Below are 12871 nucleotides of genomic sequence, written 5' to 3'. Positions count from 1 at the left end.
TTCCGCAAAGGACGGCGGAGTCCTCTATAGTTAGTTAAATTCCGCAAAGGACAACGGGAGTTTGTTTTTTTTTTTTTTTTTTTTTTTTTTTTTTTTTAAATTTCTCTCTTTCTCACTGTTTATTTCTGTTTTTATTTTAATTATGTAAAGCACTTTGAAATGCCTTGCTGCTGAAATGTGCTATACAAATAAAATTTGATTGATTGATTGATTGAAGTGTTTTCTAGCACATTTCTAATCATCAAGTAATGGTGAATTAAGGCTAAGTAGCTACAGCTCCACAGTCATGTCACAAGCAGGTGTCCATTAATTAACAATTTTATCTAGAAAGGTTAACCTAAGAGTTTGTTTTTGGTATTTACAGGGTTTAGAGAATAGCTAAAATAAATCGAGAAATCCTCTAATAACATTAAAGTGTTTATTTTAACAGTTCAAACAAAAAATGCATTATTGTGCCTTAATAATAGACAAACTTTCTGCAAATAATTTGGAATCATGTTCCTAAAAATCTGCTAATATGTGAATCTGCAGATACTGAACTATGAAAAGCAGGAGTCCACTGTGTACAACTTCTTTAGACCTAAATCTGATTTTTTTTAGTTGCGCTGTTATTTTTGCCACTAGTTTAGGGATGCAGAAGGTTTATAGGGGAATGTGGTTCAGGTCTGACTTTGAATTAAAATGTTCATTCTGACATATTTAATGTGATAATAATACCTAAGAGAACATAATCAGTAACATGAGTTATGGCCTTTTTAACACAAATCTGTTTGGATTTCTTAGGTTATATATTTCAGAAACAAAGAATTGTTCCATAACCATCGAGAAACATTTGTGATTAAAACAATCTTTTACGCCATCATGGCTTACCCATCACTCTTGTGACCTTTACTGTGAAACTTTGATTTCATAAATCAACACTGAAATTCAACATTTATGGGGCAACTTGGATAATTTGTTCCAACAAATTGTGAGCAGTTTCCAAATGATAAAATAATTATAGTTACAACAGAGAGCAACGCAGCTGTGCAGTAATTACATATCTGTACTAACTTATAAAAAGAAAATATTTGTTCATGATCCTATCTTTAAAGTCTTGGAAATGTAATTTCCTTGACCTCTCTTGAGAACCGCTTTGTCCTCTGCCAGCATGATTAATCAAACTTTTAACCTCAGGAAATCTTGACTGAACCCAGGAATAGCTGTCCCTTTGGAGATAACAGTTGTTGTAGAACAGGTTATGTGTAGTTCCTCTGAATATTGTGATGTCCCTGTTTGCACAGCAGTCTAATTAAGTGTGCAGGGAATTTTGCGTTGAACAATAGTTGGCTCGTTCTCTGTTGGAAGAGTGGGACGCTGCGCCATTCCTTGATCCTTGTTTCCACAGAAGAATGATCAGAGGGGTTCAGTGAAAAGTTTTCCATAAAATCTTAATCTCAAACATCCTCCTAGTGTGTGTCAACATGGTAGTTAGTATGCATAAATCGTCCCATAAAGGTAATTAAAAGTTTCTCATATAAATGCACTGTCTTACTTTCTTAGTTTTTAGATGTTTATTGAGCGCTGTCATTAAATACATTATTAATGAATGTCTGCATACTCTGCAGTCTAAATTGTAATGCAGCTGTTAGATATGCAACTGAAATATCTCAGTAAATATTGTTCACTTTGGGTGGATGTAAAGCAAAAGTTTAATCCATAGTTTAAGCTTCCTGTAATTGCAAAGCAAGTTTATATAAATGTAAAGGACTAAAGTCATTTGTTGAATAAACCAAAGGCAACAACAGAGCAGTAAAGAAAATGTTTTATCTTTCCCGTTTTTCAGCTTTTGTTTAATCTGAAAGGAAAATGAAGGTAGCATCCAATAACAAGTTTTTTTCTGCTGTGTATTTGGTTGTTCTGTCTTTGTCTTTCTCTTGGCCGGATTGTCCTGATTCGTGTCCGTGTGGGTGCATGCCTTTATGTTTTTGGTTAGAAGCTCTACGGGGGGTGACCATGGTGGAACTGGTGAAAAAAGAAGGCAGCACACTTGGACTAACCATCTCAGGAGGAACGGACAAGGATGGGAAACCACGGGTATCAAATCTACGGCCAGGTGGGCTGGCAGCCAGGTGGGAAACGGCATCATTTTTGGAAACATATTTCAAAGCTTAGACTTTGATGTAACTGAAAACATACAGTAACATCAAGCCACCCACTGAGTTAAACTCTTTTCATCAAGCATCTTCTACCAGAGGACTGAAGAAAAAGCAGCTTGGAAGTGAAAAGTGACGCTTCAGCACAGTTTCAATGAAAACCTTATAAATACCCATCAATGGCCTGGAGATCAATACTATTTTGGAGTTTTACTGATTCATTTTAATTGGGAATTTCACAAACTGGAATGATTAAACAGCAAACAACAGTTAGATGCACAGCTGACTTATGCATGTGTGACTGTTGAGTGTAAATAAACTCTGAAACATGTTGTGTGGTTTGATGCTTTTCTTCATACAGGAGTGACCAGCTGAATGTCGGGGATTACATCAAATCTGTGAACGGCATCAATCTGACCAAACTGAGGCATGAAGAAATTATTAGTTTATTAAAGAACGTTGGAGAGAGAGTCCTGTTAGAGGTGGAGTATGAGCTGCCCCCTACAGGTACAAATCACACTGACACTTTGAGAATCTGCATGTCAATATGCAATAATATAACAGTACGTAATAGTACAAATCAGCTCTGATTTGTTTATTTCAGTAAGCATTTTAACCACGTGTTTTCTGAAGCCCATGTACACGAAGCAGCTCAGTTCTGAAATCCTTACGAGAAAAAAATTCAAGTGTTTGTATCGTACGTATGGTCCTGAACACACATCATACTTCCTGCTATAATTAAACCCAAAATTATGAATCCGTTTGGCAGATTTAAATTTAAAGTTAACCTTTAACTTGAACAACATTTTCATTGCGACTTTAAATAATAGAGATGTGTGTCAAATATGATTCTACAATGTTCAAGATTTCATCAAAAAATGGACAAAAGTAATCTTCTCATGTTTTATGAGAAGATTGCTCATTTATTTCTGGGGGAAATAAATGAGATATTCGTATTACATTTGATGTAAAAGAGGGTCTATGAATTATTTATAACATTTGCAAACTGTGAAAGTCTGTTGAAGCATTCAAGGTTCTACACCTTCCTAAATGGTCCGGGCTGTTCTAAGACTCCCTGATTACCTTGATAAATCGGGAACAGATGTTTCCTTCGAGTCCACAGGTGAAAAACTGCAGCTCTGCACAGTCGGTTTGTTGCAAGTCAGGGCTAAAACAAAAGAGCAAACTCAGGAGTCCTCAAGTGGCGACAAGGTCGTGTCTAAATGTCTTAAAGAAAAAGGGCCCACAGTACAAAGCATTAATAAACACTAGGGACAATTGTTGAATATCCATCCATACGTTCAATCGTAGTGGTGGGAAAAAATGGCTTGTTTATCCACATCAAGAATTTAAACCACGTCAGGAAGAGCTTTTGGTTTTGGTGAGAGAATGGTCAACCAACAAAAATATAAACACTGGATTGAAAAGGAAAGTATTTTCATTTACATGAAGACGCCTATTGAGTTGAATAAATATGATTCCTCATCTAAATATGCCAGAGGTATTAATAACTGTGGGCCTGTCTGCATGTATGTTATGCATTATGTCTGCAGGACTGTGACTCGCTTTGGAATATAAATTATAACATACTGAATCATTCAATATGAATACATTTCCATAAAAATATGCCACCACATTAATATTTAACTTGTACCACATTTAACTCAGGTCTTTATGCATATTTGTAGGATGCAGCAACTCTCACAGATGATAGGAACTTCATTTATTTTCTTGATTTTTCTGGACATTTTTAAAACTAAACGACCGTAACTGTAATATTTATGCATATCTGAACTAATCTTGAACTTGTAAATGTTTAAAACAAGATGTTTAATTCTAAGCTGTTTATTTTTATTGAATGAATCATTAGTTTGTTTTTCTCCTCCCTCTGAAAGCACCAGACAGCACCTCAGGCGTAATATCGAAGACAATCGACATCTGTTTGCACAAAGAGGGAAGCAGCTTTGGTTTTGTCATGAGAGGTAAATGTCACCAAAAATGCCAACTTTACCAAAATTAATAACATAATTTTTAATCCAGGTTCCAGTTGTCAAACCTTGGATTCAGAAGGAGAAATTAGATATAGAAATACTAAAGGAATCATGGGAGACAGACATTAAAAACATTAAAGTCTCCATGTAGTTGTTTTATTACGTAATACAGGTACATGTCAAAAAAGTTACAATGTCCTGAACGGGTTCAGGATGTTTTGTCACTTATTTCAGAAAGTAAAACTGATGTATTAAACAGTTTATAGAGTAAAATATTCTACAAATTTTGCTGATTATGGCCTACAAATAATGAAAATCATGTACAGTGACTGAATACTGGAGAACAATAAATAACATCATTATGAAAAGGTTTTACCTAAATGATCACATTTAAATGGATGCAAAAAGATGTTTATTTCACAGGGACTTGACACAACTTTACAAATGACTGAATATGCTGCAGTTTGTTAAAAATGTCCAATTTCCACTCATTTGAGTGATTTTTTTCCTGCTCCTGGTTGCAGGTGGAACCCATGAAGACTGGCACAAGTCACGGCCCTTAGTGGTCACCTACGTCAGACCTGGAGGTCCTGCAGACAGGTACAGCTCAACATTTCATGTAAACCTTCTGATATTCAAACACATTTCAATACAAACGCATTGATACATGAAGAAGCTTTAAACCTGAAACATTTACAGCTGCATCCAGAGATACTTCAGAATAATGTCTCGTTTTTGGTTTTAGAAGTAAAAAGGGGGAAAGTTATGTCTAATAAATCAGAGTCCTCCTAAAATGTGAAGGTAAAAAGTCAATGAGTTGTTATTTGGAGTCACAGAGAATTATTTGTGCCCTCAGACCATTAACAGCCTAGAAATAACATTGTCCTCTCCTGTGACCATCACCGGAACGTCGACCGCTATGTGTTGCTCGTAACTGTTGCAGCATGATTCATCTCTGTTCCTTTAGTGCTGTCATCATGCATCTGTCCCAGGCTCCATGTTTAAGTAATACTCCATGACATTTCCATATAAATGTCAGTTTTGTAGCAGCAGAGATGATTCAACCGTGTGCATATCCTGCGTATGAATTAGTTAGAATTTGCAAACAATAAAGTCCTGAAACCAAATTAATATATATATATATATATATACACACAAAAAAGAGCACAGAGCGTTTTGTCTCTATATATATATATATATATATATATATATATATATATATATATATATGTCTCGTTCAGTATACTGCGCTGAACCCTGTTGAAAACCTCCTGGTTGTTCCACCAAGTATAGTTTTCTGAAAAAAAAAAATTTGTTTTGAATTTCGGAGACATGTTGTCAGTAGTTCATAGAATAAAAGAACAATATTCATTTTACTCAAACATATACCTATAAAGAGTTAAATCAGAGGAACTTATCATTTTAAGTGGTATCTAGATTTTTCTAAAGTTGTACATTAGTAGAATACAAATGTTTGTAAATATGGTTTCGATGATCTCAGGGATGATTTTCTTGGAGTCAGGAATGCAGGACAACAAAAAGCAAAAGAAAGTTCCCTCAGTGTTTCACTGCATGCAGGGAAAACGTTACAGTTTGAGAATATTACAAGATGAGTGCAAACAAGAGCAGAAAGCTGAGTGTGCTGAGGATCATAATCTTCCTTTTGGCAACATGAATCAGTCAGTTCCTCAGAATTAAAGATCATCAAATGCAGAACACTGAAGCTGTTTTTGAGGCTTTTGGTGAAGTAACACATTTAAAGTTTAATTTCATTAATTAGTCCCATCTATTGCAGCATTACCCACAGTGATGAAATGCTCTGTGTTCACTTTCGTATCTCAGCTTTTCTCAGTCAAGCCACCAAAGCAGAAGACTGGAGAAGAGAAATGTGACTTTTTTCTGATCACTCAGCAGCATAAGCTAGAATTTAAATATCCTACATGCTATTTTTATTCCTCTGGCTCTTATTTGCACTGGAAGCATGCAGCAGTAAATTAGGGCAGATGCAGAATAATCACATGAAAGTAATTACTGTATCGTTTTCCAACTGCTGAGATCATTTCATGCTTATTTCAGAACATTAGAAACTGGTGAAAGGATTTTTTAAAAATTAATCTTATTGAAGATCTTTTAGAAATTGCTTTTAATTTTCCATGACTTGTTACAAACTAAAAATGTCTTACCCTATTGTAGAAAGCCGCTTTATAATTAGATAGTCCAGCCACAGGATCTGAATTGAGATACCAGGACAAAGATTAAAGATTTAAATTCTTTCTATTGAGTTATTTTGCCCAGAAGCTCATCTAAAATCCACAGAATCTGGGTCACTCCAGGGGAAATAAATGAGATATTCATGCTGCTTTATATGCCATTTATATGCCAATCGGAGAAAAGTTAATCCTCAGCACCATACGGTCCCAGAAGTACCTACACATTTAGCGTTACCCAGTGGGAATTAAAGCACCAACTCTGAAAGAGCCGGAGAGCCACAGCGCTTTTATTCTGAGTCACAAAGATACTATTTTCACAGCATCATCAGAAAGAGACGAAGCCTAAAGGTCTGAAAGCAGGCTAAATGTCACAGCAGTGCTTAAACTGTGGGCTTTAGCCAGTCATTTATTAAAATGATCCTCCAAAAGAAAAATCCATATTTAGACTCGGCTTGAAACCAAATGATGCATGACTGTGACTTAGTATGTTGTTCTTTGCTGTTGTGTCATAAACCGGTTATAATGTTGGCTAAACTTTATGAAAGTGAAAACGACTGGAGAGACGTCACAGAAGACAGAAAATAACCAAAGAGAGTTTAGCAAAGCTCCACTCTGCAGCCTAATTCCCTCTGAATTAAAGGCCTTAGCTGCCATCATGTGATTTTCAAAACCTTGACATTCTGTATGACTCTAATCTACTTATAAAAAGCCACCATTATATCTGTGATGCTGCTGGACCGTAATGAGAATTCAAAAGACTACATGAAAATATATGTTTGTGTTTCTGATGAGAGAAAAAGCTCAAGAAGTATGCATTTTTTAAAGTAAAATGCTTCAAGGGGCAAATAGAACAAGTAAAATAAGAAATAATCTATTTTCAAAGTTTTTAAGGATGTCATGCTTTATTTTTGCTGTGGTTTTAGACAACCATGTAACATTATGTAAGTCTGTATTTCAACAGTTTAAATAGTTTGTTTTGATGGTTTTGTGCTCAGAGAAGGAACGCTGCGTCTGGGTGACCGCCTCTTAAGTGTGGACGGCGTTCCTTTACACAACGCCAGCCACAACGACGCCCACAGCGTGTTGGCTCAGTGCGGCCAGGAAGCCCTGTTCCAGATAGAGTACGACGTCACAATAATGGGTGAGACATCAAACAAACTGGGCTTTCTAGACGGATGTAGAGCCTTTCAAATATTTATTCACTGCATAGAGATTTATAATGTTTTTATAATGAGTTCCAAGGCAGAGAGGGGAAAAAAACCGTCTGTTTAGCCTTCCTGTTATCTGTTAGAAGTCTTGCTCTCTCTCTCTCAGCTCAGATCAACTCCAGACACGTCTTGACATGTCATAGAAAATGGTTTTATTCTTATGAGATTCTCACACTTTTATTTCGGTGCCATATTGATGATGATCGTAGCTTCGTTTGAGTCTAGTTCTAAGAAAACGAGACATTTCAGTTTTCAACTGGCGAGACATCCATCCAGGGCAACCAATGCAAAAAAAAAACAAACTAATAATCTAATCACCAGACACTTTCTCGTTCCAGCTATAATTTAACTATAGATATGTAGGTTGATGCTTGACCAAGTAATTAAATCAACAAGTAAATATATGATGGCATTCAAATTTCATTTGCGCACAGATAATGTGAAAATAATTTGTGTTGGTAGTTGATGAAGTCTCCTTGTTGTGTTTTATGAATTAAGGCCAGGGAGAAAAATCTTCAGACATGAACTTAGTATGAGATGCATCTGTGCTTAAGTTGCCATATTGGACAAGATGAAGCCGATTTCCTCTCAAATACTGTTAGAAGTTTTGTGTGTATGAAGGAAGTAAGATTAGACTGTTAGGTAAACAGTTTGATAGTGGAACAAAAAAAACATATAGAAATATAATGTTGGTATCAACGATAGATGTGTTTCTCTCTCTCTCTCTCTCTTTCAGACACAGTGGCTAATGCTTCTGGTCCGCTATTGGTGGAGATTGCAAAGTCGCCAGGGGCAACGCTGGGCATCACGCTGACGTCGGCCAATCATCGGAACAAGCAGGTCATCGTTATTGACCGGGTTAAACCTGGCAGCGTGGTGGACAGGTATGACCACATTATTCCACACAAAACGTTTGTTTCTAAAAGCAGCTAAAGCAAAAATATTCAATACATTCATACATCATGACGCCTTTCGCTCTTTAAACTTTGCCACATTTTGTCCCACTGCAATAAAAAAGTGTGTTTTTTAAAAAGCAACATGAAGACAAACAGCATGGATGAAGTTGTGGAGGATTTAAAGCAGAATTAAAGCAACTGAGCCTTTTTACATAGTTGACCTTATGAAGTTATTAAATCTGCATCCTGCTGTAAGAAGCTGGTCAGAGATGTTGGGATGATAGTTTGAGTTAAATGCAACCCTGACAGAAAACCTGCTTGAGGCATCAGCAGACCTGAGACTGAAGTGGAGATTCACCTTCCACAGTTATCGAAGCTTTTGTTTTGCAATTTACAAAGAAGAATGAGCGAAATGTCTCAAGACGTGCAAATAAATCAAAGTCAGCATTATTGGCCAAGATTGCATGAAAAGCCAGAAGACCTGCAGCTTTCATGGCAAGGCTTTTCTTTAAACGTTTGAATGCAAATAATTGCCATCTTTTTTCAAAATTTTATCAGCAAAACAATGTAAACCGTGTCTCTTTCTCATTCTCCTTTCACTATTTGTGTTGAATTTATCACATGAAATCCAAGGGAATTAGGTTTGTGAAACTTTGTGAAATGTTGAAATGAGAATAAATACTTTTCAGAGGCACTCTGTGTATATTGCTACTCTAAATGTTCTGAAACAGTTTAAATGTCAGAAAATGTCTTTCAAATAGAGCCAGCTCTTTGCAAAAAGACAGAAATCAATACCCCGCCCACTCCTGTGAAGCCATTCTTACACCACAGGATTACAGATATATTGTGTTTTCTCTCATGTTTAAGAAGTCCTTACACACATAAAGTCAATACAGTGTGTATCTGTAGCCCTGAATCTAACACAGACTGTAGAAGACAGGATACTGCCCCAAGAAGAGCCTCAATCTGCTCTTTAAATATAAATGAAGAGCTTGAAGTCGGTTTTGAAACCAGCAGTAAAATCTCCTCAGTGAGCAGAACATGGCTGTGGATGCTAATGTTCATCACTCTGCAATGGTTTATAATCTTTGCTGTTTTCTCATTTCCTAAAGTTGTGATGCTACTGTGTCTTTGTTCTCTGTGACGGACTAAGCAGATGTGGAGCGCTTCATCCCGGGGATCACCTCCTGTCCATAGACGGGACGTCAACAGAACACTGCACAGTGCTGGAGGCAACGCAGTTGTTAGCAAGCACAACGGAGCTGGTCAAGTTGGAAATCCTTCCTTCACATCAGACCAGGCTAGCAGGGAAGCAGCATGACACAGGTGGGTTTAACTGGACACATTCTGCAGATGATCTAACAATTTACCCAACTCTGAATGAAATAATAACTAAACCGTCTGGAAAAGTAGGAAGTAGTTTCCCTCTTAATCTCGTATTCCTTATCTGTTTATCTCACCATGAAATCTTCCTTCCAGAGTTTGAGCAGATTTTGATTTTGTAGTGCAGCATTAAATCTCTGTATAGAAGTAAATCTGGGCACAGACTGCACAGAAATTATACTGTTTTATTTCTAGGCTCTAAGTACAAAATACTTAATTTTGTTGTAAAATCTCTACATTCAAATGTAACGGATGGGAGTGTCAGAGTAAATCAGACTTGTATTTCAACCTGCTGTTCTCCTGTTGGACTGAATGAAGTTATTGGTCCTCAGTGGTTTCTGAATGAAAAAAGATTCAAAATGGCTGCTTTACACGCAGTTACAGGATTTGCACTTGGTCTGCATTGTTTACTGTAACAACTGAGGTTAACACAAATCCCAACGTTGGTTAAGTAGAGCTGCACAACACTCCATCAGAATCATCATTGCAGGTTCAGTGTTTGCAACACCACGGTTGAAACAAGCTCATTTAGATTTAGTATTTGAAGGAATTCATATTTTATGCCAAATTAACAAGACGATAATAATTTTGACTTGTTGGACGTTCATTGGTGTGTCATTAGTTACACACTTGATGTGTAACTTTAGGGGCCAAGATTCACAGACTCATGGAAAGTCATGATAAAGGAAAAGGCTGATCGTGTCATCATAGTTATCACAATATTCAGCACTAGTTTTTATGAGGACTGCACAGTGGCGCAGTTGGTAGAGCTGTTGCCTTGCAGCAAGAAGGTTCTGGGTTCGATTCCCAGCCCCGGTCTTTCTGCATGGAGTCTCCATGTTCTCCCTGTGCATGGTGGGTTTTCTCCAGGTACTCCGGTTTCCTCCCACAGTCCAAAAACATGACTGTCAGGTTAATTGGCCTCTCCAAATTGCCCCTAGGTGTGAGTGAGTGTGTGTGTGCATGGTTGTGTGTCTCTGTGTTGCCCTGCGACAGACTGGCGACCTGTCCAGGTCAATGGATGGATGGATAGTTTTTATGAAACTTTACAGAACTAATTGATATGTTTACTTTATTGTTGTACTTATTGAAGAACTTTGTGTTATTTCTGTTGTGATGATTAGACAAGACAAGAAAAGTCTCTGAGAAAAAGGTGAAAATGCTCATATTTTACTTTAAACATCATCTTGGATCTACTGTCATTGATTTATTTTGTGTGATTTCTGTGTTTGTGAAATGGTGACCCACTGAAAACAGAAAGCCAGGATGGACCAGGATGGTCATTTCCTTTTCTCTCTTGGTTGTTTTTCTTTTTTAGTTTTGCTCACAGAAACTCCTTTCATTCCTTTGACTCGTTTTCTGTCGTCTCCTGCTCATTGTCCTTTGTGCTTATTTTGAAGTGGTAAAAAGCTGCTTTGGGATCAAGATGTCAATAATTAATTATTTCAAAAACTTGCCATCCATTCCATCCAAGAATATTATTCATTTGCCCCTAAGAGGCAAAATGCAGTCATTGAATTTTTCTTGTAATCACCGTTGTGTGACTGCCGTGTGTGCATGAGAAATGAACACAGCTCATTAGGAAACTCATAGCCTTCCAGCAGACCTAGCAGCCGGCCTGCCGCTGCTTTATTAATAGACACTCTGATTAAAAGATTGAAGATGTGTATGCGTTTGTCTTCGGCTTCGCTGTGTTACTGCGGCACAGATTAGCCTCAGTGAATCTGTGCACATAATTCTCTTCACCTTTTGGGAATCTGTTCAGTGTAAATCACATGTGAGTGATTTTATCCAAAGTGACTTTTCCTGCGTGTCCTGCCTGCGCTGATCTACGATCTGTGCCGTGCCACTATCGTTTCCTGTCAGTGCTTCTGTCTCTCCAGTGTGTTTTACTGGACCTAATGACTAGCTCAAGGAGGGTTACATGTGAGTGTGTTTCCACACTTCTCAGAGTGTTTCCCCCAGGGCTGCCAAGCACATACTCGGTATCAAATCTGCACAAAGACACGGCCGTTTGGATGAGGCGACTCCCACGACTCTGTGATTGTAGAGGCATGCTGCAGGTTTGGATCAACTTCAAAGTTTTTACAGGAGTTTGTAGTGAAATATTACACAGAAGGTTGGGTATTTTGCCACACTGCAGCTCTGATTGCACAGCGATGACCTCAGACTGAGACTCTGTAGAAAAGTTTTTTCCAGCTCCTGAACATTTCCTGCTTTAATATGAACTGAAAATGTAATTTAAAAAAATATATAATGCGCTTTAAAGCTTTTCTGTTGCTGAGATGATCAGAAATATGCATACATCCTGCTGAGGGTCTGCATGGATCTTATAATCCCCCTGGTGTCACGCAGCACTACTTGTTCTGAAGCAATACGTTGAGGTGATCTTGGTTGAAGTGCAGCAGTGAGAAAACCTAAACTTCTTTCTGGTTTAAAAAGTTTAGCTCATCGTCTGGTTTTGGTAATCTTTATTTTGGACCATGACTTCTCTTCTCTAATTTGGCTTGTCGAGGAATCTGGTATGGGTGTGAGATCTGTCCAGGTATACGCAGAAAAATGGAATAAAGGCCTGGGAAATAACAGTATAAYCCTGATTAATGATTAARAGATGATTATAAATGTTAAGTGATTATARGATGATGATACTCATGCCAATGAAGCAATGTGTRWTARTATACAGGCCAGTGAAGAAATGTTTGTAATGAATGATCAAAACATGTATTCTGTACCTTTAATCAAGTGAATATTATAATGATGTATGCTCTGTATTCTTAAATCCATTGATTCTACTATATTATGAAAGGCTAAAGGTTGTACTTTTGAGTTAACCAACAAATAACATGTATTATTAAAGATCATAAGAGTACTTTTCACTAAGCAGAAGGCTAGGGACAGAAGGGTGAGTCATCTAAATGGGGAAGGAAAACAAGGGTGCGGCAGAATTGGAAACAGATGGTCAACGGAAAAAACAGGAACTGCCCTGATGGAAAAGGGAACTGCCCCGATGAAGCGAGAGGCAGGGATGAGTCATTGGAAAACTTGAGA

General features: G+C 37.4%; 1 protein-coding gene across 8 annotated transcripts in view; it reads left to right on the top strand.

Moving 5' to 3' along the window:
* The window catches only part of grip2b (glutamate receptor interacting protein 2b), a 196870-nt gene that overhangs the window by 162692 nt on the left and 21307 nt on the right, over nucleotides 1-12871 (top strand). For 6 of the 8 annotated variants that reach the window (XM_008408298.2, XM_017304899.1, XM_008408301.2 and 3 more), the window contains exons 3-9: nucleotides 1976-2111; nucleotides 2497-2642; nucleotides 4031-4117; nucleotides 4651-4726; nucleotides 7332-7477; nucleotides 8281-8428; nucleotides 9597-9766. In XM_008408298.2, the coding sequence (XP_008406520.1) occupies nucleotides 1976-2111; nucleotides 2497-2642; nucleotides 4031-4117; nucleotides 4651-4726; nucleotides 7332-7477; nucleotides 8281-8428; nucleotides 9597-9766 (909 nt within the window). The remainder of the gene's footprint in view (nucleotides 1-1975; nucleotides 2112-2496; nucleotides 2643-4030; nucleotides 4118-4650; nucleotides 4727-7331; nucleotides 7478-8280; nucleotides 8429-9596; nucleotides 9767-12871) is intronic. The other 2 variants (XM_017304900.1, XM_008408299.2) reach the window with 1 other exon arrangement.

This window comes from Poecilia reticulata, linkage group LG5, assembly GCF_000633615.1.
Source record: "Poecilia reticulata strain Guanapo linkage group LG5, Guppy_female_1.0+MT, whole genome shotgun sequence".
Lineage (NCBI taxonomy): Eukaryota > Metazoa > Chordata > Actinopteri > Cyprinodontiformes > Poeciliidae > Poecilia > Poecilia reticulata.
This window is presented reverse-complemented; position numbering and strand designations above follow the sequence as displayed.